Raw genomic sequence first — 27,244 nt, 5'->3', positions numbered from 1 at the left:
AGGAGTAAAGCATAAAACTGTAACTTCTGAACTCAGATTCCTCTGTAAAAGCTGTCAGTCATATTCTACGCCTAGACTAGTCGTTCTCAACAGGGCAATACTGACCCCTAGGGGTTATTTTAGAAACTTGTGGGGCATTTTCATTTGGGTTTCACTGTTGGAATTTAGTGGACAAAGGACAGGGATGGCCCACAATGGCCTGCATAGCTTTGGAAAGGTACCCAGAAAGCCTGGTTTTCCCCGCAAAGAGGTAGACATAACTCTCCACACCTTAAATGTGGGTTTCATGTAGTGACTTTTTCCAAACAGCAATATACAGAAAGGGGATGGGTGGAGATTAACTCCATGGTGGAGAAACTTGACAAACATTACTTTAGCCAGGTGATCAAAATTAACACCAAACATGAGATATCATGTAAACGGTATGTATCTTTGATAAGGGTACTCTGCCTCTGTGGGCTTCTAAATGTCCATAACCCCAGTTTCATCATGACAAAAAAATTCTGAAAATCCCAACTAAGAAACAACAAAATATCTGACTAGTACCCCCTCCAAGCCTCCAAAGTCTAAAGACCTCTAGAATGTCACATTCTAGAGGAGCCTAATGAGACATAACTAAATATAATGTGGTATCCTGGTATTCCTTTAACAGAAAGAGGAAAGTAGGTAAAAACTAAGGAAATATCAATGAAGTATAAGCTTCAGTTAATAAGACATATCAATACAGGTTCATTAGTGGTGACAAATGTACCACACTAATTAAGATTTTTTAAATAAGGGAGCTCTCTTTACAATCTTTGCAACATTTCTATAAATCTAAAGCTATTCTAAAAAAATTTTTAAGTGTAAAGTACAAACCTGGAACAAGTAGATAAGTCCTGGAGATCTAATGCACAGCAGTGATTATACAATACTACTGTATAATAAACTTCAGAGTTGCAAAGATCTTAATTGTTCCCATCACAAAAATGATAAAGGTGCAAGCTAAGCCTATGATATTAATAGGTTGTAAAATATAAATATCACAACACACATTATACCTTCAACTTATACAATGTTATCTATTGTTTCAATTAAATTGTAACACCTTCTCCTCTGAGTCCAGAACTCTTATTTTACTTATATGTAATTTCATATTATTATATATAATGTTAATATTCACTAAGGACAAAACTACCCTATAAACAGAACAATTATTATTCATTAAAGACTTTAGCAAGACTTGATTACCACTTTGAAAGAAATGAGTTTCAAACAGGGATATTATTCATGTTGAGAGACCAGTAAAACACATCATCAGTATACTCTTAAAGTTGTGACACAGTCCTTCATGAATCATGAATTCAACCTTTATTTTAAAACATCAGTGTTGGGCCTCCCCGGTGGCGCAGTGGTTGAGCGCTGGGTTGCAAAGCTGCCCGCGGCCTCTGCGGCGCCAGTTCGATCCCTGGCTGCTCCCTGGCCACCGGAAGACGGTGCCACATGGCGCGCAGACCTCTCCTGCCGCCCGCTGCTCCCCTCAGCAGTGTACTTCGGTCCTTCTGCCTGCTCTGCTCCCCGCTCTGGCTCTGGTGAATTCTCTCACCCTCCCGCGCTTCTGACTGTACCCAGTGCTTGTATAAACAAAACAAAACAAATAAATAAATGAATAAAATACATGCCTCTTTAAAAAAAAAAAACTTATTAAAAAAATTAAAAAATAAAACATTAGTGTTAACAGTAGTCTATTAAAACAGTTTTCCAGGTTAACCTGGCTACTTCATTGTTTTCTAGTATATTAGTATCTGGGCATTTATATTTTGAAATGCATAGTATTTTATTACAAATTGATTTCACTTCCCCTTTGCATTGCAATAAAGGTATTAGATTTACCCTTTTTGAAGTTGTATATATAGGTAAATTATATATGAATTTCAAGATGGTGGGTATGATGTTATAAATGTGCCTAAGTTATATTAAAATGGGTCTGCTAAGACTGGAAGGGTTGAGAACCACAATCTTAGACCAAGCTTTTGTGAATAGAAAATGATTCTTTATATCACTCTGCACCAGCTAGGACCCTGTTGAAGTTTTGTTTATGCCTCCCCAGAAGCCCTCTCAATTTTGGTCCAGTGTCTACCCTCATGCAGGTACTTGGGTAAACATGATCCATCTAAGTCAGAGTGGTCTTATTCCCTCTGCCAGTGACTGAAGACAGGGAACTGACCCAGTTCTATGCAAAATATGAGGGAAAATTCTGCTGAGAACTTATGGAAAGATCTGACACATTTAAGAAACACGAGCAACAAAAGATTATTTTCTTTTCCTGGGCAGTGTAGGTTTATATATTGATACCTACAAACATGTAGGTATTACTGATAACAAGTATTATTAGCCCAAAGATAAAATTCTGAGAGATACGCAAAGAAAGATGGAAGGAAACCAGGGTTCTTGATATCTGGGATCTCCCATCAATTCATTCCAGAACCTCTGACGTGCTTATAGAGCAGATAATTGGATCTTTTTTTATTGCTGGCAGCAAGCATGCTTACAGATATAACCCTTTTTGCAAGCAGTTATTTTTTCTGGGAGTGAGACTGCTAAGGATTATTTATATGCACTGTATGCAGGGTTGGTTAGAATGCTGTGTGAGGAAGCAACAGTGATTCTCAGCCACCACTCCTAACACAAACCACCTGCATGGTAACAGTCCCAGGCTTACCTATGTAAGTGCACAGAAGACTGATTTATTCACATTGATAGTAAGCTACACAGTACTGCTGTCCAATCATGGAAGACAAGAAACTTCTTGTGCTCTCCTTCACCCTCTTATATCACCACCTCTCAAGTAAGTTAATTTGGAAGTGAATAGTCCTAATCCCTAGAATGGTGATGGCATGCTATATATATATATATATATATATATATAATGCATACAGGAATGAATTTAAGGAGTAACCAAAGAACTTGGCAAGTTGTACTTTGCAAGTAAAAAAGGCTTCTTTCTCTGGAAAGTTTTAAATGACTTTTTTCTGTTATGAATCTAATAACCCTCTCTTTGGATAATTCTGACATGTGAACTTGACCTTCATTGGTTCCCATGACTCACCTATTGACATCTGACCTTTTTTCTTCTCTGCACATTCATCTATGATAGTCCTTTATTCTTTATTTACTTTGCTCTGCCTAGCCTTTCCGCTTTAGCTTATCCATAGAAACCATTTGTTCTGCAGGATGTACAGAATTACAACTATTTCCAGTTCAAAATGAGTCTGCACAAGTACCTTCAGACACACTTGCAGTACACCCTGAGGGAACTTTTTTTTTTTAAAGAATGAGCATACTGGAAAGAAGTTTACAAATTAAACATAATGTTATTTAAATTTAATTTTATTTCAGTCTAAAAGTACTGCTGTTTGTTTGAATTGCTTACCTAAATCCATTCCATTAGAAATGGAAGTGTAAAATGCATCTAGCATTGTAAGCATAGTTGGCATGCCTGTCCAAAGGTGTTCACTGCAGTCTATGGAAAATCTAAAGGTAGTTAAATCACAAACTGGATGTTCTAATTTTCTAGACCATAAGAAATTTTCAAAATCAGTTTGTTTTTTAAAAACCCATCAAATGTCACTCATAGCAGGGAAGAGCTGATTTCTGATAACTGAGTTATCACAAGATGTAATTTCCCCAAAATGATTACCAGTATCTTGAAGACCTTGGGGTGGGACTCTTCACACGTAATAACAACATCACTTGCACAGAAATAACCAGGTGTTCCCAGAGCAGTCGGTGCTCCAGACTTCCTCGGGTGCTGTTCCCTCACAGTGGTAGTCGGGCCCAAGAGCTCAGAGGACTGCTCAAGGTCACTGGAAGTTGTCACAATGGGAGACTAGTACAGGAGGTATTGTGTGGTGTGTGTGTGTGCGCATGCACGCACACACTTGCACTAGGGGGGTAATGAGGAGGAGGGTACCAATTTCTGAGATACAATCTAAATACTAAAAATAATGACAATATCTTGAATGCTTAAACCTTTATATTGCCTTCAATTCATTAAAGGTTTTTTTCTCATCTAGCCTGCTTTCTTTCTCATACAATCATGGGGAAGAATGATATAAAGTATGTGACAGACCAGTCCAGTGTTTGCATGCCCAGTAAATATTATTCCCATTCTCCTCCTATGCCAAAATAAAGAGGATAGTCTTTGAACTCTGAAAGTACTTTGTAAATAAGGAGAATTAGTTCTTCTATCAGCATCCTTGTCAGCATGATTCTGAACTGCTCCCAAGAGGAGCTTCTCTTTTGTAACATCAACAATGTATACTATTTGAAGTGCACATGAAGTTCACTTTTGTTCAATATTCTTTACTTTCCATTGTGAAAAGCAATTTCTGAGGAACTGAAACCCCAGAAGGTAACCATAACAAAACATCTTACGTGCATTTTTTTTTTTTTAAATGATGATTAAAAGACAGGGACGTAAAAAGTCCTATTTAGAAGATAAAAGGCAAATGCAGCCTCTGAAGGGAATTGTTCTAATTATTACCTAAAAAAGTAAAGTTACACAATTACATTCAAGGACATTAAGACAAAGCAGTACTTTAAAATTAGGATGACTGAATAGTCATAGCTGAAATAGGAAAGGGAAACCCATTGGAGAAGAATATGAACTGGGACAGGGACCCACCAGTCCTAGATGCTTCTGTTAAATTGAAAATATTGAATCACATCATTTCCTTTTTTATCACCTACAATGTCTTCCCCTAACTCTCCAAGCAGTATTTTCACAGAACTAAACAATAGCCATCATTTTGTTAGGATTCAAAATTTCGATCCAGTAGCCATCAGGATCTTGAATAAATGCGAGGCCTTTCATTTTACCTGTAAAATGAAATGATTTTCATTATTTGAAAAGATTCTTATTAAAAAGCAAAAAAAAATTTTAATTAACACAAATTTTAATTTGCATTTTAATGAAATACATTATTTTGTTTAAAGTTTTAATTAGCTTCAGAAAATTCTATTGTCAATGCTGCCCAAATGCACCTTTTCTAAAATGACTAACATTTTATCTTTTACATGTAACTAGAAACCAACTCTCCTAAAATAAAACTGGGAGAATGATTGCACCTTCTGGGTACCAGGTATTGCACCTTCATGATACAACTATGCATGATATGAGTAGTCAGACTAAGTGTCTCATTTTAAAGGGGAGAATGAAAAATGAAAGCAGGGAGTGGCTCATGGCAGTGGAAAGTAGCATGGCTTACCCACAAAGCCAGAAAACCCAGACTCTTGGGTCATACAAATCCTCTCAGGACTATTCTATGTAACATAAGCTCTGCCAATCAAATTCTTTCTCCCTGAAATTCTCAACTGGGATTGAGAGGCAAGGAGGTCTGCTAGTAGAGTTGTTTGCTTAAATGGAAAAATGTGACCTTAGAAATTCATTTAGGAAACAAGATGCTTCATTAGTTTGACTCCTTATTTATGTCTAGCTCCTTTCCCCAAGATCAACCCCAGAGGAACACAGATGGAAAAAAAGTAATAAATCTCTGGGGTGATGGTAGGGGAGAGGAGAGGTGGAGATGGAGTGGGATGACAATTTTAACCTGATCTAGGTAGGAGGTGGTACTTTTGCCTGGGACCATTAGACAGTCCATCACAGCTATAGGAGAATTCACATTAAGTTTTGTTAGCTTGGTTCTTGCTCTTCCTGGTGCCTTGGGCATCAGCACCTACCCCTGCACTGTGAGGGCCCAAACACCTAGTTCAGCTGTCCTAAGGAGCATAAGGAAGAGCAGCACAGCGTTCTGTGTGCTTGGGGAACTGAGAAGACAGATGAGAACCAACAGATCTCCCCCGGACTCCACTTTCCACACAAATAGGGTTTTGGAATAAATCTCAGATGTCTCGCCTGCTGATAATACTCTTGCTCCCTGTGTGACAAAGAAGAAGGAAGATCTATGCTGAAATGTTGTTCTGAGGAATGTGAAGTGTTTAACTCTTATTTTCAGGTACATAGGGCCTCTGCCCATCCCATCAATCTAAGATGACTGGTTGTTAAAGAGTGAGGTCTGGCCTTTCCCCATTCACTCTGACTGATGGGTAGGAATAGCTAACATTTATAGTGCACCCACAAAAAACCCCCAAAACAAAAAAAACCCAACCTCCTAAGAGGTCCAAGAATTTAAGGACCATAACCATAAAACAAACAATGGATTCTAGGTTCAAACAGAAGGACAAACTTTAGACCAATGGACCAAGAATGACTATTAAAACATGTAGAAGGAATAAGAACTATAACCAATTATAAAACAAGAACAAGAAAATACTAACGGAAACAAGTAAACGTTAGGGATAATGAAATATATAATACAATAGATGGGACCAGAACAGATATATCAGAGGAAAAATTAGCTAATTGGTATGTGAATTTAAGGAAATCTCTCAGAAAGAAGGCAAGGACAAAAAATTAAATACAAAGCCTTTAGAAAAAAGCTGAAGATATCATACAGAAGAATACAAATCAGCAGATTTTTCAACAGCAATAGCAGATTTTTCAACAGCAAAACCTGCCATTTATATATAAAGGCATGGTTCTAAGCAAAGTTTTGCCTTACAAGCTCTTTGAAAAACAGTTTGATTGAGGTACTGAATAAAGGCACAGAAAAATCCAAAAGATACTGTAAGAGCTATATGGAGGAAAGTGATCAAATACTTTGATATATTTATTATCTTTTTAAAAAAGTCAAGGCCAAAGAAAAAGGAAAATAAACCAATATGCCCCAATCAGGATTGTAGTAGCATGATAGGGTACAAGAGAACAAACACTTTTCTTTTTGGGATAGATATTTGCATCTCAAAGCTTTTAATAAAAAAAAAAAAAAAAAAAGAAGGGTTAAAATGAAACAGATATTTCAAACAAAAACTGAAATAATGGATTATGATGGCAAAAACACATCTAAGCAAGATAATTATAATACATGCAAGTGCAACAAAATCCAGACAGATAGTATTTAAAGAGACATACCTAAAACATAAGGACATGCAAATTTTGTAAATGAAAGAAAAAGAAATACCAGGCAATTAAAACTAAAAAGATTTAGTATAGTTGTAATTATATCAGATACAACCTACTTAAAGGAACCGATTTGAGGGTGGCTAGATACCCCTAAGATAGTGAAAACTGGTGGCCAATGAGAGAATGTGGTAGGGTCAAAGGTTGTGAGACGGAGTCTAGGGCATGGCTGGCTCTCTAGAGCCTGAGTCAAGTCCCCTGTAAAGCTACCCCAGTTGCCTAGGATACCCCAGTTTTCTTCCAATAACATCCCTTCTTTCCTTAAGCTGGTTTCAAAAGATGTCTTTAAAATTACTCACAACCAAAAGGGTCTCACTATAATAGGGCCATCTGCTATACAATTAAAGAGGACCTAAAGAAAACAAATAGACATACCATCATCAGGTTTCTTCACAAATTTGACCCCCAGTTCTTCAAATCTTTTACAAGCAGCATGTACATCAGGAACAGCAATTCCAATGTGACCTTAGATGACAAAGTGGAGAAAGGAAGAAACAATTATAAGGGTACGGTATCCAGATGCCACAACAAAGGCACTGAAAACATTCATTCAAGAAGGATCAAAACCTAAAATACAGTTAAAAAAAAAAAAAAAAAAGAAACCAAAGCCTACACTATATTAAAGAACAACAATCTAGGTCTAACTGGCTGGGTATCATAAATCAACCAGTTGCTCTGAATTGTGAATTATTTAAAAGAAGCCCAAAAATGCCTCATATATTAGCTTAATCTGTTAAGAGTGAGTCACATCAAAAAATAATCATCTGCTCATATTTAATAGGTTTATTTTTGACACTGATTATATAGCATCCAATTTAAAGCTGTAAACCTATTATTTTAATTGAAAGATTTTAGATCAAGGCCAAAGTGTATACTAGCTGAAAATTTATTAGAATCTATAGTCTACTAAAAGTCTATTAAATTTAGTAGTCTATCAAAAAGTCTACCAAAAAAAAAATAATACTGAGACTGGAAGGTAAAATGATTGTGACAGAGTAAATGTCAAGTTTAGACTAAGAAAATGAAGTTAACTAAATAAAATTAGTTGTGGAACATAAAAATATGATACCCCTCATATTGATTATACTTAGTGTTTTAGATTTATTATAATCATAAACTGGTATACAACACAAAACCATACAAATCCATACATATTATATGCATGTTACATATAAGTAAGGCAACCATACCAAATCCTCGAGGGTCTGAATTGCCACTGTGGTAACTCTGGGCCTCATCATTTTCAGTGCCCCAATTACTATAAAGGGAGGGAAAACATAATTATAAGTGACCCATAGGGCAGACATTCTGAAAAAAAGTTGCAACTATGTGTCTTTGAAATCTTACCATGTATACATGCTACTTAATATACTTGGTCTAATCTCTGCCACTGTAAATATTAAGTTTTCAACTATGGCAAGGGCAAATGGACAAAGTATATTTTAACTAAACTAGATAGACAGTACAATCAAGTATCTGAATAGGAACAATAATGATAACAAGAACATCTATCATTTATTGTGTTATTTATTTTTCATTAAATCCTCAAGATAGCTCCATGGGCTGGTCCAAGTATCTATTTTTATAAAAGAAACAGCTACCAAAGGAGACAGTATAACCCATTCAGGGTCACAGAGTTACTGTCAGAGCCAAGACTTGTATTTAGATCTGTGTGATTCCAAAACTATTTCGAATCAAGGAACACGCTAAATCACACAACAGTTTTGAAACAAACATATAATAAAAAGTATATGGACATAATATAAAGAATAAAAAAAAAGAATACCCAACTGTTGAAATTATGAAGACCTTAGATGTAGTGCCTAAACATTCATTAGCTACAGTTTAGCAAATATCTTGCTATTTCAGTTTTACCTTTTCTATATTATAGGCTAATGATCTCACTTGCCCTACCTAAACTACAAGAACAATACAAAAACCAGAACTTGATGAAGAAAAATGAAACAAACTGTTACAAACACAAGCATAATAGGTAGACATGGTTTAAATTAAGCCGGTAAATTAAGGGAAAAAGCTAAAAAAATTTTTTTTAACTTAAAAAATATACAACGTATAATAAGATAATAACTCAAACTCACTGTGTTAGTTCAAGTGTAGCTTTTCTGGAGAACACCCAGGCTAGTCTTTCATCATTTTCTTTGGGGATGTCATTTTTATCCTCATAAGCCAAGAAATAGAGCGAAAATTTCATTGGTGGGAAATCTAATTTTTGGAGTAGCCTGAAAATTAAACAATAAGCCCAAAGTAATTAACAACAGAAAAGGTTGATTCATACTAAAATCAACATGACAATATCCAAGTTCTACTAAGAGTAAGAGCTATAAACAATGAAGCAATTTTAACAGGAAAAGCAGTGGGAAATTAATGGGGAAAAAATCTAATTAAAAAACCCACTCATGGGTCTCCCCAGTGGCGCAGCGGTTGAGCGCTAGGTTGCGAAGCTGCCTGCAGCCTCTGCAGCGCTGGTTCGATCCCCGGCCACCAGGCGAGGGTCCCACATGGCACGCAGACCTCTCCTGCCATGCCCGCTGCTCCCCTCAGCAGTGTACTTCGTCAGTCTGCCTGTTCTGCTCCCTGATCTGGTTCTGGTGAATTCTCTCACCCTCCTGCACTTCTGACTGTACCCAGTGCTTGTGTAAATAAATAAATATATCTTTAAAAGAATTTTTTGAAAAAACAAATAAATAAAAAACCCATTCATAAACCCATGTATAATCTTTTTTTCAAAAGCAAATTTTGGCAATTCATCAATTCTTCAAATATAATGAGCTGAAAAGGAATTTTGGTACTTGTATATAATGTATATAATATTATTATTCTTTCAGATATACGGCATTCAGTTAAATAAAGTAAATTTACTGAATTTTACTATGCCAAAAGTCCTAGGAAAAGAAACTGAGGAAAGATGGCAACAGAGAAGAAAGGACATTAATATTAGAGATGTGAATGTCAACAATAAAGAGATTAACAGTACCAAATACTGCAGAAAGGTCAAAAAGATTAAGACTGAGAACAGGTCAGCAGGTCTGCGAGGGTCCCGTGAAGGCACTTTGAGCAGCAAGGTGGGGCACGAGCCCTGGGACTGCCCTGGGCTGGGAGAGAATGGGCAGTAAGCCAGTAAAAGAGTAAGTGTTGTCTCCCTGGCGATGGTTAGTACTGGCCAATAGTACATGTGGAGAGTAACAGAACAGTGGACAGGAATTGGCCTAGAACAGAGACGATTCACGTGTTGCTGTAGGTAAGGGGAAATAACCAGTGTGAAAGGAAAGGCTGATATGGAAGAGTGAATGAACTACTAATCCTGAGGTTTTAAAAAAGATAACTGAAGTTATGGCTTATAAAGTGTGTAAAGAGCTTAAGATTACTCTCCAGGGAGTAAGTAGAACGAGTACACATACAATTTTCTTTAGATTAAGGATTGAATGCTCAAAGATGAATTCATTCATAATCAGTAAGAGGGAATGGTTCAAGCATAGCAAAAGTGTAATTATCATTGCTAGGTATAATATATGTCTTGGTCCACCGAAACACACTGACTTGTAACCAATACTCATAGCAGGAATTTAGAAAACCTAAATATAAGGGACCAGGAAAAAGACTAATTATAATAAAGTAAAAATTAAAATCAACAAGCAACTATAAACCAGGGACACACTACAGGGGCTGGGGGCGGTGGGGGAGTAGGATCAAAACAAGGGGGGGTGGGAATTGTTTGGGGACTATAACCAAGATGAAAATGCATACACTGTACAAAAATGAAAAATGATGTAAAACATACATAAAATTAAAAAAATAAAAAAGAATTATTGTAACATGTTTATATTATATAAAGTATCAAACACCTCAAATACTCCAATCATGAAACACTATCTCTAACCCTACTGCAGACTGCACAAACCTTATAGGACCAATCGGCTGGGAACCAGATTTAAATGAAGGTCCACTTTGGGAGTCATCAGACCTAGAATCAAATTCATCTCTATCATGTACACATGAAGGAATTTGGGGCCAGTAACTTAAATGTGAGTAACAATTTGACTCTTTCTTTATTTTACTGAAAATAGGGATAAAAGTTACATCATCAAGCTTAATGGGAAGACTGGATGAAATAACATGTAAAGTGCCTGGCAAATAGCAAAATTTCAATACTTTCACTTCATTCTGTTTTTTAAAAATAATGCCATAAATTTATTTACAAAACTACTTTTTCTGGAAAGAATTACAAGAAACTGTTCACAGCATTACCTTTGGGAAAAAGGGCTGGGAGAGGGAAACTTGCTTTTCATTTTGTATTTTTCTGAACTGATCAGCTTTCTTAAATATAGACATGTAATATATTACTTGAACTTTTCTATCAAGGTCAGTGGAGCTTATCTAGGCAGTAAATTAAAAAACATTTAATTTCATTCTTTATGTATACACATAAACAATAAACAAAAACATTTGTGTTATTTATAGAAACAAATCAAGAAAAATAAATATATATTAAGGATTACAAGATCAAAAGGTACTACCTGCTTAGCATTATATAAAAGTGGGACAGATGGCCAGTATTTGGCAAAGTCATTCATTCTCTAAGTCGTATCTTTATATTGTTCCTAAAGTAAACAAGAAGCTAAGAGTAGCTACAATATCAAAAGGGTCTGGACATGTTAAGAATTTAAGCAGCAGTTCTCAGAAGGAAGCTATAGAAGATGCAAGAACTGGTGTCCTGTGGCCAGGAAAGCTTGGCTGGGAGAAGGGGAGGAGCCGGACAGCAGCCCCAGCTAGTGATGACTCGTGGCAGACTCCTGGCCAAAAGAACTTTTCTGACTTCTGAAGCAAACTTTAATCTATTTTTTGTGAACCTGAAAATTTTCCCTATGTTGGCCAAGCTATGTATTTAAGCAGTACAGGTGTCAATAGTTTACTTACGTCATTCCAAGAACTTTAGTATAAAATTCCAATGACTTCTTAGGATCCTTAATTCGCAGCATGGTCTGCTGCAATAGAAAATCCTAAGGAGAAACAATATATATTAAACACCTTTAGCTTTTACCATTTGTTACCAACATTAATTGTGCTTTCTATAATAAGATTGTAAAATAGAATTCAAATATAACTTAGCTATATACACAATACCGTTCTTGCAATGTAAAGGGGAAATGAAAGCAATGTGTAATAAAATACTATGCATTTCAGTATGGAAATGTGCAGATACTACTACAGAAGAAAACAATGAGGCAGCCAGGTGCTAGCACTAAAGATTGGAAGAAGGAAAACCGTTTAAGAGACTACCAGATTCCTCTCTCACTTTACCCACTACAATCTGTTCTCAGATTTACAAGTTACATTGCATCACCCTTCTACCCCCAAATGAAGAAGGCTTCCCATTTCAGAATCTCAAAGTCCTTACGATTGCTCGCTATGATTGGCCTGATACCTCTCTGGCCTTTCTTCCAGCCCACTCACTCTGTCCCATGGGTCTTCGGTGCTCAGTGAACTAGTGAGGCACATTCAGACTAGTGAACTAGTGAACTAGTGAGGCACATTCCCCTCTGCTGGAATGTTCCCCAGAGTCATTTGTAATTTTTCACAATGCTTGCTCAAATGTCATCCTTTCTATGAGGCCTTACCTAACCATTTTATTTAAAAGTGTAATCTCTAATCTTCCTACTTTCATCCATTTTTTTTTCTTTTCCCATAGCACTTGTCACTTTTTTTTTTTTAAAGATTTTATTTATTTATTTATACAAGCACTGGGTACAGTCAGAAGTGCGGGAGGGTGAGAGAATTCACCAGAGCCAGAGCGGGGAACAGAACAGGCAGAAGGACCGAAGAACACTGCTGAGGGGAGCAGCGGACAGCAGGAGAGGTCTGCGCACCATGTGGGACCCTCACCCAGCAGTTGGGGATCGAACCGGCGCTGCAGAGGCTGCGCCACCAGGGAGGCCCAGCACTTGTCACTTTTTAACATGCTATTTACCATAGCTATAGTAAATACTATAGCTTTTATTGTTCTTCTTTCCTCACTAGAATATATAAACTCTAATAAGGGCAGGGATGTTTGTTTGGTTTTATGATGTCTTAGAACACAACCTGGCACAGAGTAGGTAGCCAATAAATATTTATTTATTGGGTAAATGACTTTTTACTTTCTAAGCAAGCAGCATCCATCATTACTGGTCTCTTCAGTTAAAAAAAAAAAAAAAGCACGGAATCTAAAAATCACCTCTTAAAATCTGTTCTGTACTGTACTGACTCAATTGATCCCTGTACCAGTATGACATATTGGTCACATCCTATTTTGTCTCTCCAACATCTTTCTAGTCTCAACATTAGCACTGCTGGATGACAGATGACTTTAGCCACAAGATTTTTTTTTTTTCTGTAGATGTTGTGCCAAGTAACAGTAGTTTAACACCCTTGCCCCTCCTAGCCCTATCCCGCTCTATCTGAGCTCTGGCCTATAATCTTTCTTGAAAGCAGGATCTCAAGAGGCTTTGAAGAGTTTAAACTCTTTGACCAAGATATCCCCCCTTTAAAAATCTAGCTATGGAGAGAATTAGAAACCCTGACAAAGATTTATGGATGAAGACATTCATTACAATACCTCTATAATAACAATTAGAGTGACAGACACTGTTATAAGTGATTTACAGAAATTAACTCATATCTTCACAACAACCCTGTGAGATACATGTTATTATCATTCCCATTTTACTGCAAAGAGTGTAAGTGGCAGAGAAAAAATTCCAGCTCCAGCATTTTGGTTCTAAAGGCCTAACTTTCTATCACCTTGGTTAATGTCCCTCTAACAATGAAGGAATAAATTGGGATCCAGGGGCAGTGGGTTTTTGATAACAAAAAACCAGGGCTTGGTCTGAGCAACTTATTCTATGCTCACACAATAATTTTCTTTTTATCACTAAAATATTCTGCTTATTCTTTGTACTTCAGATAAACACTCAAATGATCTTGAGAAAAATTTCCTTTCCTTAAAAGTTCCTAAAAATTATTTTATTTTATTGCTATGGTTCTAAAATAGTTTAAAGTAAATATATCTTGTGCTTAAAAAAGACATTCAATCTTACCTCACTGGACAATTTTTAACAGTCTTGTTCCCTTATTAAGCTCTAAATTCAGAACAGAAGATGTATTTTATATCTACTACAGCGTTTCTGGGATACTTACTAGGTAATAAAGATTTTCTCTTTTGCCTTACAAAAGGGAATAACAAATAATCAGTTTTGAGGGCATATTCTCCAAATTGAATTGGCTCAAAACTACTATAAAAAAAAAACTCTAGAGGTACAAGCAAGGCTACTTCTCTAGCATGTACTATGTGCCTACAGTACAATCCTGACAAAACTGTTAAGGCAGGGCAGGGATATGAACCAACGATTCAAGGTCTCTCTGAGCACCTCTAAATGATTTTTTGGCATAAGATATGAGACTTAGGTCAAGCTTTATTCTTTACCTATGGCTGTCCACTCATGTCAGAACTATTTGTTGTAAAGGCTATCTTCATTGACTGGCTTTTGCATCTTTGTCAAAAATCTGCTGGGCATCTTAACCCTTTGCACTCCACTGTCCCCTCTCAGGGGACATCGGAATTCTAGCATATCACTCGGATGTCCCCTCTCAGGGGACATTGCAATTTATTAGTGATTACGGGGAATTGAGTTATTTCAACACAACTTTTTGAGACATGCACGTTTCCCTGAGATTTTATCTTGAAATGGCACAAGAAATTTAATCAAAATATTGTAAAATTACTAAGATATATACAAGAAATGTCAGCGGGTTTTGTGTTGGACGAGAACGTGAGATGCGTGCTCACGACGGTCCGAGCACTTCGCGACGCCACTTGAAAAGAGCGATAAGGGGAGTTTGTAGAAGAAAGGTCGGTTTTCGAACATAGCGCGCACTATATAGTGAGATATATAATTACAAATAAACAAGTCTACATCTGGAGGCAAAGATTTTCAAAGCTGAGCTCATTTTGGTTTGAAGCTTCGAGCAGTTCACCTAGATCTAACGAGAAGAAAATTCAGAAAAGTGATTCTTTTCTTAGTGAATAAATTGTTTGGTGAAAGCTATTTTGGTAAATATCATCTTGTCAGTTAGTAATAACAATTAGAAATTTTCAACCCATGCATTTATTCATATTTTTTATTAGAACAATGGCAAAGCGTCCAACCACGAATGAGTCTCGTGACACAAGTAGTAGTGAAGATGAGTTCCAGATAGACCTCTATACAGACATGTCAAACATGCACTAATCAGCCTGCAATGCATATTGGGGAGTGTCACAAAACTTATCATACTGTACAAAATTATAAACAATAAAATATTGTTTTTTTTGCAAATATACATTCCTCGATGTCACCCAATTCATATAAGTCCAATATCATTATAATACGTTACTTGGTTCCAAAATTATACTAAATAATACGAGGGTCTGTAAATGCACGTTTCCGCCGCAAAGTAGCATCAAGTACCTGGTAGCCAATGTCCAGAATGGTTCGGAGTGCAAAGGGTTAATATGGATCAGTGTCTGTTCTACTCCAGTGACCAGTATCTAGCTCCAATATCAGAGTATGATTACTGTAGTTATGTAGTCTTAAAGTCAGATAGACTGATTTCTTTCATTTTATTCTTTTCAAAATTGTTGTTTCTTTGCCTTCCATATAGACTTTAGGATAATCTCGTCTATCTTTTTTGTATTATTGTCAGTTGTTTACATATCTATATAACTTTGGGGTTACACTGTGACTCCTCCATAAGTGTATTTATTTCACTCACTCTCCACCAAATCTCCCATGTGTATATCTTAAAAAAGGTTTGATAGGGATTGTGTTGAACAGGCATATCCATTTGTGGAGAAGTGACATCTTTACTATGCTTAGTCTCCAATTATGAACATTGTCTCTCTCCATTTATTTAGATCTTCTTTCAGTTCCTTTTTCAGTACTGTGTAATTTTTTCAGTATATAAGTCCTTAGATTTATAACTAAGTATTTATTTTTGTTGAGCAACTATAAGTGGTATTGTATTTTCAATCTTGGTGCTCATGTGCTCTTTGCTAGTTGTAAGGAAAATGAGTTAAATTCAGGCTAATTTTTTTTGCCTTCCAAACAACAGACATAATTTTGAAATGTTATGTACCTTTCCTAGACTTCCAGCAAACAACTGATGGGCCTTGCATTTGTAGCAATGTATCAGTTAAGACACTCAACAGCATAAAGGGGGGTGAGGGGGTAGAGGCTCTGTTGTAAGTTATGCCTTTCAGTCTCTGATCTTTTAGTCTCTCTCTGCCTGCCTGTGTATATAGTCCTGGCTCAGCATTAAAGGCCTGCAAAATCCACCAAAGGCTCCAAAATTCTCTTTTCATCTGCCAGAACTGACAATGAACCTACCCGACCTGGGATGGTTACACAACCCTAGTTTAGAAAAGTACAAAACTGTTTTGTATGTTTATCTTGTATTCTGCAACCTTGCTGAATGCACTTATTAGTTCTAGAAAAATTATTTGTAGATTCCTTAGGATTTCCCATGTAGCCAATCATGCCATCTGCAAAAAGGGACACTTTTATTTTTCCCTTCCACTCTATATGACTGTTACTTCTTTTTCTTGCCTTATTGCACTGGCTAGAACTCCTGACGCTATGCTGAATGAGTGGTATAGAGAACCTTGTCTTAGTCTTCCAAATTTAGGAGAAAGCATCACCATTGAGTTTGTTAGCTACAAATTTTTTTATAGATGTTCTTTACCAAGTTGAATAGATTAATCTCCATTTAACACACATATATATTCAATCATGGTGATTTTTTTTCACCTACTTTTTCTGTATCAATTAGTAAGATTATATTATCATATAATTTTTCTTCTTTAGGCTCTTAATATAGATACTTTGACTTTTGAATACTGAGTCAGCCTTATGTAACTAGACCATTTGGTTTTATGGCACATAATCCTATTTATATGTTGCTGAACTTGACTTGTCAAGGATTTTTATATATTATCTCTCTATATATATTTTATATCTATAGCCATAATGAATTTTTTGTAAAATTAAAAAAATTTTTTGGTAGTCCGTATCTAGTTTTGGTATTAGGGTAATGCTGGCTTTATAAAATAAATTGGTTGTGTTTCCTTCTCTTCAATTTTCCTGGAATTGCATGGAATTCCTGAAGGGATTGATTTTTTTTAAAGATTTATTTATTTATGCATAGTACTGGGGTCTAGGTCAGAGGTATGGGGTGTAAGTGTGAGAGGATTCACCAGAGACAGAGTGAGGAGAACAGGCGCATCTACTGAAACACACTGCTAAGGGGAACAGCAGGTGAGACAGGAGAGGTCTGCTGCACCATATGGGTTAGCATCCTGTCTAGGGATAGAACTCATGCCACAGGGCTGATAGCTTGATAGCGCTTAGACTCTAACCCCTGTGCCACCAAGGAGGCCCAGAATTCTTTAATGTTTGGAAGAATTCTCCAGTGAAATCAACTGGGCCTAATGATTTTTTTTCTTGAACATTACTATTAATTTGTCTTCCTTACATTATATGGCCATTCAAATTATTCTATATTGGGTAAATTATGATAGTTTGTTTTTCAAGGAATTGGTCCACTTCATGTTAGCTGTCAAATTCATGTCTGAGTTGTTTTTAGTATTCACTTATCTTCCTGCACAGTCTACACTGGTGTCCCCTATTTCATTGCCAATATCGGTAATTTGTGTCTTCTTTCTTTTTTGGTGTGTCTTGCTACAACTTTGTCTATTCTACTGGATTTTTTTTTAAAGGAGGCAGCTTTGCTTCATTGATTTACCCTATTTTCTGTTTTCAATTTCATTGATTTCTTTTATTATTTCCTCCCTTCTGTAACCAGTGGCTGAAGCCAAAGACTGCTATAGGTGGTGCTCCCTGGAGGGGGGTGCTAGTGAGGATGGATAACCCCAGGGAAAATGTGAACAAAGTTTCCGTGTGGGTGGAGATTCTGTTAAGAAATATGAGGATCTACAGAAGCAGCCCCCAGGATTCAGTGGTTAGGATTCAGCCCCGAGCATTCAGCTTGGGATTCTGTATTTTTGGATCTTCAGCAATTCTGGGGTCAGCGATTTCTGCTCCCACCATGCCGATCTTCCAGAAGGCTGTTGTGGGCCTCTGAAGAACATGGAAAGGCTTCCAGCAACCAACCTCAGAGAGGAAAATTTCGGAGGCTTTGAAAGTAGCCAAGTGGCTCAGACTGTCCCAGTTTTTGCTGCTATTACAGCCTGGCAGGAAAGGCAAAGACCCAGAGCTGGGCACCTCACTGAGCTGTATGAGTGTGGGCCATTTGTCCATTCATTTGGCAGGTACAGCTGCTGTTTTGAGTGTCACTTGTCTGGTGGGGCAAGCAGCTCCAAGGAACATTTCTTGTAGTGTTTTCTGTTGTCTTTGTATCTCGGCCTATGGTCTGGCTGCCACATGCTCCAGGCCCTCAGTGATGGGAAGGCGCCATCTTGGGAATTTGTGTGTTTAGGACTCAAAAACATTGGACACTGCTTCAAGTAAGGTAAATGGCCATTTTTGGCCTCAGTAACTCTTTGCTTTTCCTGGTTTGTTAAATAAATCCCATTATTGTTATTCTCTGAACCTGAGTAGTCTTGCAATTGTACATGTGACTGAAGAACACAGATAGTGACCGGTAAACTGTTTGGGCACTGTCCTTGGCCAGTTTTGGTGCCCCTTGCTGCCCTGTATCATTTCTGCTTCCTTTGTGTTTGCTCTTCCTTTTCTAGGTTCTTGAGGAGGGACTTAACCTTCTTAGCACTGTTTTACCTGAGGATTTTTTTTTTTCATTTTTATCTAGTTCAATGTATTTTTTAAATTTCCCTTGAAACTCTTTCTTGATCTATACATCAGTTAGAAATATGTTAGCTTCCAAGTGTTTGGAGATTTTCCTCTTATGTTTCTGCAAACAATTGCTAGTTTGATTCTATTGTAGCTGGAGAACACACTTTGTATGATTTCAATTATTCTAACTATGCTGAATTTGATGTTGGACCTGTGAAATGGTCATTCTTGTTATATGTTCTGTAACATATAACTTGAAAAGTACATTCTTTAAATGTTATTAGATCGTATTTGCTGATGGTGTTGTTGAATTTGTCTATCTCCTTACTACTTTTCTGTCTAGTTCTATCAATTGCTGAGGGAGGAGCACTGAAGTCTCCAATTATAATTATGAATTTGTCTACTCCTTTCCATTATATCAGTTTTTTTGTTAAAGATTCATTTATTTATTTATACAAGAACCGGGGTACAGGCAGACTGACGAAATACACTGCTGAGGGGAGCAGCGGCCAAGACAGGAGAGGTCTGCCACGCCATATGGGATCCTTGCCGGCCGGCCAGCCGGCATCAAACCGGCATTGCACGGGCTGCAGACAGCTTCACACCACTGCACTCAACCGCCTGCGCCACCAGGGGAGGCCCACTATTATATCAGTTTTTATGTCACATATTTTTGCAGTTCTATTTTTTGTGACAATACATTTAAAATTGCTATATCTGCTTGGTCAACTGATCCTTTTATCATTATATAACGCGCTTATCTATAATTTTCTTTGCACAAGAAACTACATTATTTGGAACCTAAATAGTCACCCCTTTTTTACATTCGATTAATGTACACATATTTTTCCATCTTTTTACTTTTAACTTGCCTCAATCATATTTGAAGTTTCATGTTCACAGCATATAACTGGAGTTTTAATTTTATTTTTATTGAGGTATAATTGACATGCAGTAGCACATAAGTTTAAGGTATATAGTATAATGACATATATATTTATATTATGAAATGATTTCCACAATGCTAGTTAACATTCATTACCATGCACACAAATTAGGGGCATATTTTTAAATCCACTCTGCCAATCTCTGTCATAACTGATATTTATGCATCTAGTGTAATTAATGAAATATTAGAGAAACTGGCTTCTTTATTTTTGCCTTATGATTTGTTTTGCTTTTTTGTCACTGGAATTATTTTTTTCTAAGTCCATTTTGATTCATCTAAGCGTTTGCACATGCTCTTTGTACAGCATTTTTAGTGGTTTTTCTAGATGCTCCATTTATATATAAGTAACATATCAGTTACTCTGTGTCTTTATTTGAACAATTTGAATAAAGTATAAAAATCTTACTTCTCTTTATATCCCTTTATGCTCTTCCATTTATAGTTGTCTTAAAATATTTCTGTTGCTGGCTGGGTTAGGGTAGAGTTTCAGGTTTCCCATTTTCTCCACTGATATAGCAAGGGGGTGGGGGGAACCTTGTTGCTGTCTGGCAAGATAAAGTCTTGGCTTTCAATTCAGTCTTCTGATGCCATTCTTGCAGGGAGACGCTGTGCACTTCATGACAGCCTGTTAGCTGATAGACCAGGCTCCCACTCATCTTTTGTTGGCATAGGTAGGACTGTGTCACCAGTGTTTTCTGTGGTGTTTGGCTGTAAAGCAATTATTGTCCAAAAGTATTCCATCCTCTCAGAAAGTCCTGATCCTGTGGCTAGAGACAGCAGGCCTTCCATCAGGTGTTGGTGTTTTGGTTTATTTGGGTCTGCACCCATTGACATTTCCAGGTTGCTGACCCTGAATCTGGGCGGTATGAAGCAAAAAGCAAACCCCTAGAAAACACCACTTCTAGCGCCTCAAGGTCCCCAGCTAGTTTGCTCTTTCTTTCCACCTTTTAGTCTTCCTATGTTTTTTAATATATAAAAATACCTAGAGCATTTAGCCTTTTCAAATTTCTCCAGTATAAAGTGTGTGGTTTGGACTTAATAACAGCAAGGCAAACTCCCTTTGGAACTCATCAACTCTCTTCTCCAGAGAATTTTCAAAGGTGTCATATCATCTCTCACCCAAAGCAGGAAGTCTTCTTAAAACTCAACAAAATATTCACTCACAAGACAACCACTGGCCAAAAGGTTATCAGGAAAACAAAGCTTGCCAACAAAAGTGTTAGATGTTCTTACTCAACATGAGTCTGCAAAGGACAGCTCACGCTGGGGAGGAATGAGACTCACCCTGGTATAGAAGCCTATGTACCACAGGAGCCAGTACCTCTAGTAACAACTCCATAAGGAGAACTTCCAGAACCTCCATAAGGACAGCTGTAAGAGTCACTGCATTCAGGGAAGCTAAAGCTATAGCTTCGTATTAGATATTTATAATTCTCCCTCTCCAGATGCAATTTATCAATTCAGTTATTTTTATCATAAGCAACAAACTCCATCTTAAATTATTTCCTGGAAAACAGCTACAGTTAATCAAAGGTGAGACTCCCGTCAAAGACAAAAGGGCTTAACTCTTACTCCTGGATTTCATATCTCCAGTAAAACTAAAATTGAAAAGTTTTGGTTTTTTCCTGACTTTTTAAAATCACAATTGTCTTTAGTGAAAAGATCATTTTGGAAATACAAGCCTGTTTGAGCGGAACAAGACTTTACTACACCACAGCTGGAACACAGGTTGATGTACAATGTGGGGTAATATGTTTTTCTTTCCTATCTTCCTCCACCTACTGTTACTTCTCCTGACTCACCCTATGTCAGAATGTGACAAGCTACTTCAGAAAATAATACAGCCACTCCCTTTACATTATTCTATCTTCTTATCTAAATTGTCTTCATGTAATTTTTTTCCCTTCCCACTCTATAACTCAACAGCCAACAACACACTTTAAATATACTTACACTATAGACAAGGGTGACAGAGTCAGGGGGGAAATTTTAAAAATTACCTGTGATATTAGTCAACTTTCTTAAACCTGTTTCCACGTCTTTAGAATGGGGATAATTAGAGTCAAATATGAGAAACATAATTCTTCAGAGGCTGTATGGCTCAAATGCAGGCTACCACTGTTACCTTGAGTAAATCATTACTTTTCTTGAGCATAAGCGCCATATAATTAGAATGGGGATAATTAAAGTTCTCAGTTCCAAGGGTTGAGTTGAAAAATAAATAGCACAATACAGGAAAGTGTTTAGTATAGTGCCCGGCCCAGGGCAAGTTACTTATAAGGGTTCAGCCCCAGCCCATACCACTGACCTCCTCTCTGGACTTTTGTCTCATCAGTCTATTCATCATTTCCACCTGGGTCAAAATATCAAATTCACTGCAGCCCAAATAAGCACTCCCTTCAATATTCCCAAGTCAGGTAGCTGGAGTCTTTGATATCTCCCTGTACACGTCCTTTATAGTCCAATCACATGTTCTATCAACCTGACTGCTTAAATCCCTCTGTAATCTTTCCCTTTTCCTTTGGAAGAATCCGTATTTTGCTCATGTATTTACTACTTCCTGCTTCGGTGACAGACATAGCCTACCTCATGCAGGCTTATTCAAATGCAATCAGAATGATCTTATAATACTACCAGAGTGATAGTTCCATAATGAAAGCCCAATTGTGTCATTTCTGGGTTTAAAAAAAAAAAATCAATCCTCATAGCATTTAGGAGAAAGTCCCCAAAGCAGGCACATACGGCAGCTGCATACTTCTCTAACTTTAGCTTCTGATACTACTTCCCTAAATTGGTCCTCTCCAATGTTTTTTATTTCATACACTTATCAGTTGGAAAGAAAAACATGCCTCCGCAACAGATGCACAGTTATTTTGATTATATACATGTAGAAATATACTAATAAAACATTATAAAATACATTTACCCAATAGAAATCTTTAGAGCAAACAAATGAACATAATGCAAGTGCTCGTGTTTCCTTTAAGCAGCCCAGTGACTGTTCTAGGTACCATCCCTTCAACTCCCACTACCTATAACTTCAATCTCTCTGTGTTACCTGTCAGTCTCTGCTCTACCACTATTGAGTAAATCATTACTTTTCCTAAATCTCAGTTTCCACATCTTTAGAATGGGGATAATTAGAGCTCTGAGCGCCTAAGGTTAAATTACAAAGCAGTATAATGCATGTATAGTTCTCTTATGTCACTGTGCTTTTATATAGATGATGATTCTCTCTGCCTACAACAGTCAGTCATCTTGTCTGGCCACTGCCCTTCTTCCTTACGGATTCCATCCTTTCTTCCTACTGTAACACTACACCCAACTCTACCTGGTCACCTCCCTCGTATTTGGGAAAACTGAGCTTAAGTGTTACTAACTTTGAAAGTTTCCCTGGCCCCATGACCTACCACTGCTATGGGGTGGGACTCTAAGTATTATATCAAATGCTGGTAGACACAGTAAAAGGAATGAATTTCAGGACATTACCTCTTGGGAAAAGAAATATTTGGTTTTCTGAAGTAAGTTAGCCAAGTAAGACTGTCCAGGATGTCGAACAGCTATACATTCTTTGGTTTGCTTTTAGGTCAGATGCAAATGATCAACAAGCAAGTTGTCTTTCTACCACTGCTGCTCTCCCCTTTCCAAATCAGGCCCCGTCATTTATCTCACCTTCTAGAAAAGTCTTTTAGGTGTCATAATTACCTCTAGGCTTGGTTCCCTCCAGTCAATTCTATAGAATACTTTTCGAAATCCTGAATGGTTTCCCACTACCTATATGAAACCCAGCTTCCTGAGATGTGACAATCAAAGCTCTCTCCACGATCTGGTTCCAATCTACCATTCTAGCTTTCTCTAACACTACTCCACTGCTTAGATAACCTGAACTTCAAACAAAAATACAGGACTCACCTCTCCAAGAATATGCCCATACTGCATTTTCTACCATTTTCCTCAGAAGTGTCTTCCACCTAGAATGTCCTCCCATGTAACTCTGTCTCCCATATGGGGTTGGAATCCATTCATCTTTTAAGGTAGGGGCCCACGTCCACCCTCTATTTGATCTCTGATCTCCATATTTTAAATACAATCTTGAATTGTATCATTTTTCAGCTCAAAGAAGAACAGCCACACATTTTACTTTCATAGCAGCTCTCTTCATGTTGCGTTTACAACTCAGCCCTAATGTCCTGCCAAGATCACTACAGAAAGTAATAGAACTGGAGATTCAAAGGCAGGTTTTCAGACCCCAAATACCCTGTATGCACACCACTCCACAGAGGCTACCTTCAAGAATCTCTCTACCTCCTGTGCTCCCAGGTGCTTTATAATTTCAATAACACATTAATCTGTTTCATTTTATGTTAGAGCTGCTATATGTTTGGTGAAGGGACTTCATATTGTCCATCCCAGTATCCCAGAAACATACCATGCTCTTTACATAATACAGATGATCAGCAATCAAGCTGAATTTAATTCATTGAGGAGTGTAATTTTCCCTCATGTTCAAAATTTCAGTTGCAGTCATTACTCCAGAGACAGAATATGGTGGAGGTAGGAGTATGAGTTCCTCCCAGGGCAAGTTACTCAACACTGCTGTGCGAGTTTCTTATTTGTAAAAAGGATAATAATTATGTCTTTGTCATAGGATTAAATTAAGAAGTAAAATTAGAACCACCACCCAGGCCCTCGCACACACATTATATACCAACTGCTATTACATATTCTATTTTATGTCCCCCACACGGTACTTCAGGGGCCAAAAATTACTGATATCAAAAAATAATTACTCCAAATCACCAAGAGAAATTTAGATTATGTGGACTGTAAATTAAGAATGCAAGGAAGTACACTTTTTTTTTTTTTTTTGGTGTGGGACCCTGGCTGGTGGCTGGGGATCAAACTGCGCTGCAGAGGCTGCGGACAGCCTCGCAACCCAGGGCTCAACCGCTGCACCACCAGGGGAGGCCCAAGGAAGTATACTTTTAAAATTTTATAAAAACGGCCCTGAATACTTTTTTAAATAGTCCAGCACATTAAATTCCCAGTAATCTGGGGAATTGATTTATACTTACTCAATTTATATTCTGTGAATTAACTATCATTATTAGAAGATACACAAATGAGAGAGAAAAAATACGTTTATTTCCCATTAATTTTGCAGTCACATTTTTCCTAAGCGACCTACCAGATACTAGAAAAAGGCTTTAGCAATTTGAGGTGTCTGACTCTTCACCCTAAAGGCAAAAAGCATGCAGGAGAGCAAAGTCATCAAACTCGTAGTAGAGGTCTTGGAAAAGCACAAATTCAATCATCAAGGAATTTAGAAATACCCCAGTCTAATGAAGAAATACAAAGACGTTTCTGACACGGAGTAGAGTGGAACCCTCCCTCCCACTCACACACACCCCAGAATGGCTGTCGTGTCTAATCCTGACAAAGCAGGGAGGCACCACACCTGCATGAGTTACACTGACTCTCAGTACAGACATGTCAAGCACAGTGGAGGGATGAAAGCCTTCATGTGCAACAGGTTATTCCTTACTGGGTCTCTACTATGAGGGGGTCGCTGAGTGAACTTCTAAGACTCCCCTTGGATCTAAGCTTCAAGATTCTATAATTTCTCCTGGGGTCTGAGGTGGTGTGTGTGTGGGGGGCGGGTTGAGGCACACGCACAGGGAGGGCAAAAGGCTGGCCACAAAGCGAAATTCTAGGCGTGGTTAAACTCGGGGTGAACAAATTAGTTTGGTGGAGTTGAGCCTGGAGCCAGGGCAGTCACGGAGGGGGGGAGGGGGTGTGTGGAGGGGGTGGGGATAAAAAGGATCGTGCTGGGAGGGGCCGGCCTGACAGGCACCTTTGAACCTGGATTAGAAGTTCTGAAACTGCTTCTCATCGGGCAAGGAGCACCCACACCCACAGAGAGGGAGCTGACCCTGGGTCAGCGGTGGCTTCCAGATACTCTTCTCAAATAAGTTAATGCAAGCAGGGCAGCAGTGTCTGCAACAACCATAAGAATTGGGTCCTCCCCTGGGCGCCACTAGCGCGGAGCTGCAGCAGCGGCCGACCGCGGTTCGAATCCAGCCTGAGCGCGGCCTCGCTCAGCCCGGGTACCGCTCCCTCCCGGAGCCCAAGCGGCCCACGCAGGGCTCAGCTATGGAAGAAGTTAAGTTTTGTGCCCACCTTGGTGCTGGGGTGCGGGTCGGAGCAGCAGCCGAGGGCGGCCTCGTCGGTGAGGCCGCCAGACGCGGGCTGAGGTTCCGCCATGGCCGCACTGCTGTCTCACGCCCCGCCGGCCGCGAACGCCGCAGTCACTCTCACCCCGCCAGCCCCGAGCTGCCTTTACCCGCGACTGAGCGACGGCGCCGCGGGGCGGGCGAACGCTGACTTCCAGCCAATGGCTGCGCGGAGAGCAAGTCGGCTCTTTGCTGATTGGGCCCCAGTGAGTCAGCGCCTTCGCTGGGCTCTCCGCGCCCAAAACTACAATTCCCAGCGTGCCTTGCCAATAATGGAGGCACGTCTGGGGCGGCGCGCGGGGGGAGGGAAGTTGCAAGCTGGAAAGCCCTGGATTTGTGTTTTGCTCAGGACCTAATTTTGGTCCTGAGTAACCATCCATACCTCAGTGCTGTAATTTGGTAGGGAATTGGAATCCGATGGAAAGAGAATTGGGAGTTATTCTTGTAAATTAAATGAATTCAGAAATTTTTATTCCCCGAGTTTAAGCAGAACAGGACAATTAAAATAACGGACAAGTAAACCTCCTGGGTTCAAGTTATGATTCCACTATTTTTTAGCTCGAGAAGATTGGAATAATTACTAACCCCTCTTCCAACTCCCCTGCAGGATTTTGGTGAGGAGCAAATGAGGTTTAATTCATAATCTCACTTATATCCAAATGTCCATCTTATAGTGTGTTTTACATAAATTTTGTTCAAATATATATATATTTTAAGATTTATTTTTATTTATACAAGAGCTGGGGTACAGGCCAGAGGCGCGTGAGGGTGAGAGGATTCACTAGAGACAAAGCAGGGAGCATAACAGGCAGACAGAAGACACTGCTGAAGGGAGCAGCGGGTGAGACAGGAGAGGTCTGCTGTGTTGTGTGGATATCTCCCTGGCCTGCCAGGGATGGAATCCTTGCTGCAGAGACTGGGAACAGCTTCACAGCACATTGCTCAACCCGCTGCGCCACCAGCGAGGCCCCTCAAGTATGTATTTTAATTGTGTTCTTTGGAAGACTCAGTTATCATTGCAGTCTCTGAAGACCAGTACTTAGTAGATGTTTAATTAATCCTTCCTGTTGTTAAAAGACTGAAATGATAATGACTGGTATAAGCATAATTTAGAAAAGGACTTGAAGTTAAATGTGTGAAGAACGAGATTTGACAGAGA

The 27,244-nt window shown here is 38.4% G+C and overlaps 1 protein-coding gene across 1 annotated transcript; it reads right to left on the bottom strand.

Annotated features, from left to right (window-relative positions):
• Positions 1-4,771: 4,771 nt before the first annotated feature.
• GLO1 (glyoxalase I) lies at positions 4,772-26,116 on the bottom strand (the record flags this gene model as incomplete). Its single annotated transcript, XM_084228950.1, has 6 exons — positions 4,772-4,860; positions 7,436-7,525; positions 8,251-8,318; positions 9,160-9,300; positions 11,996-12,078; positions 26,033-26,116. 6 exons carry the CDS (start codon positions 26,114-26,116, stop codon positions 4,772-4,774), a joined length of 555 nt encoding a protein of 184 aa, XP_084085076.1.
• Between the last annotated feature and the right edge of the window lie 1,128 nt (positions 26,117-27,244).

The sequence above is a fragment of the Talpa europaea genome (genome assembly GCF_964194135.1).
Source record: "Talpa europaea genome assembly, chromosome: 2".
In the NCBI taxonomy this organism is placed as follows: Eukaryota; Metazoa; Chordata; class Mammalia; order Eulipotyphla; family Talpidae; genus Talpa; species Talpa europaea.
This window is presented reverse-complemented; position numbering and strand designations above follow the sequence as displayed.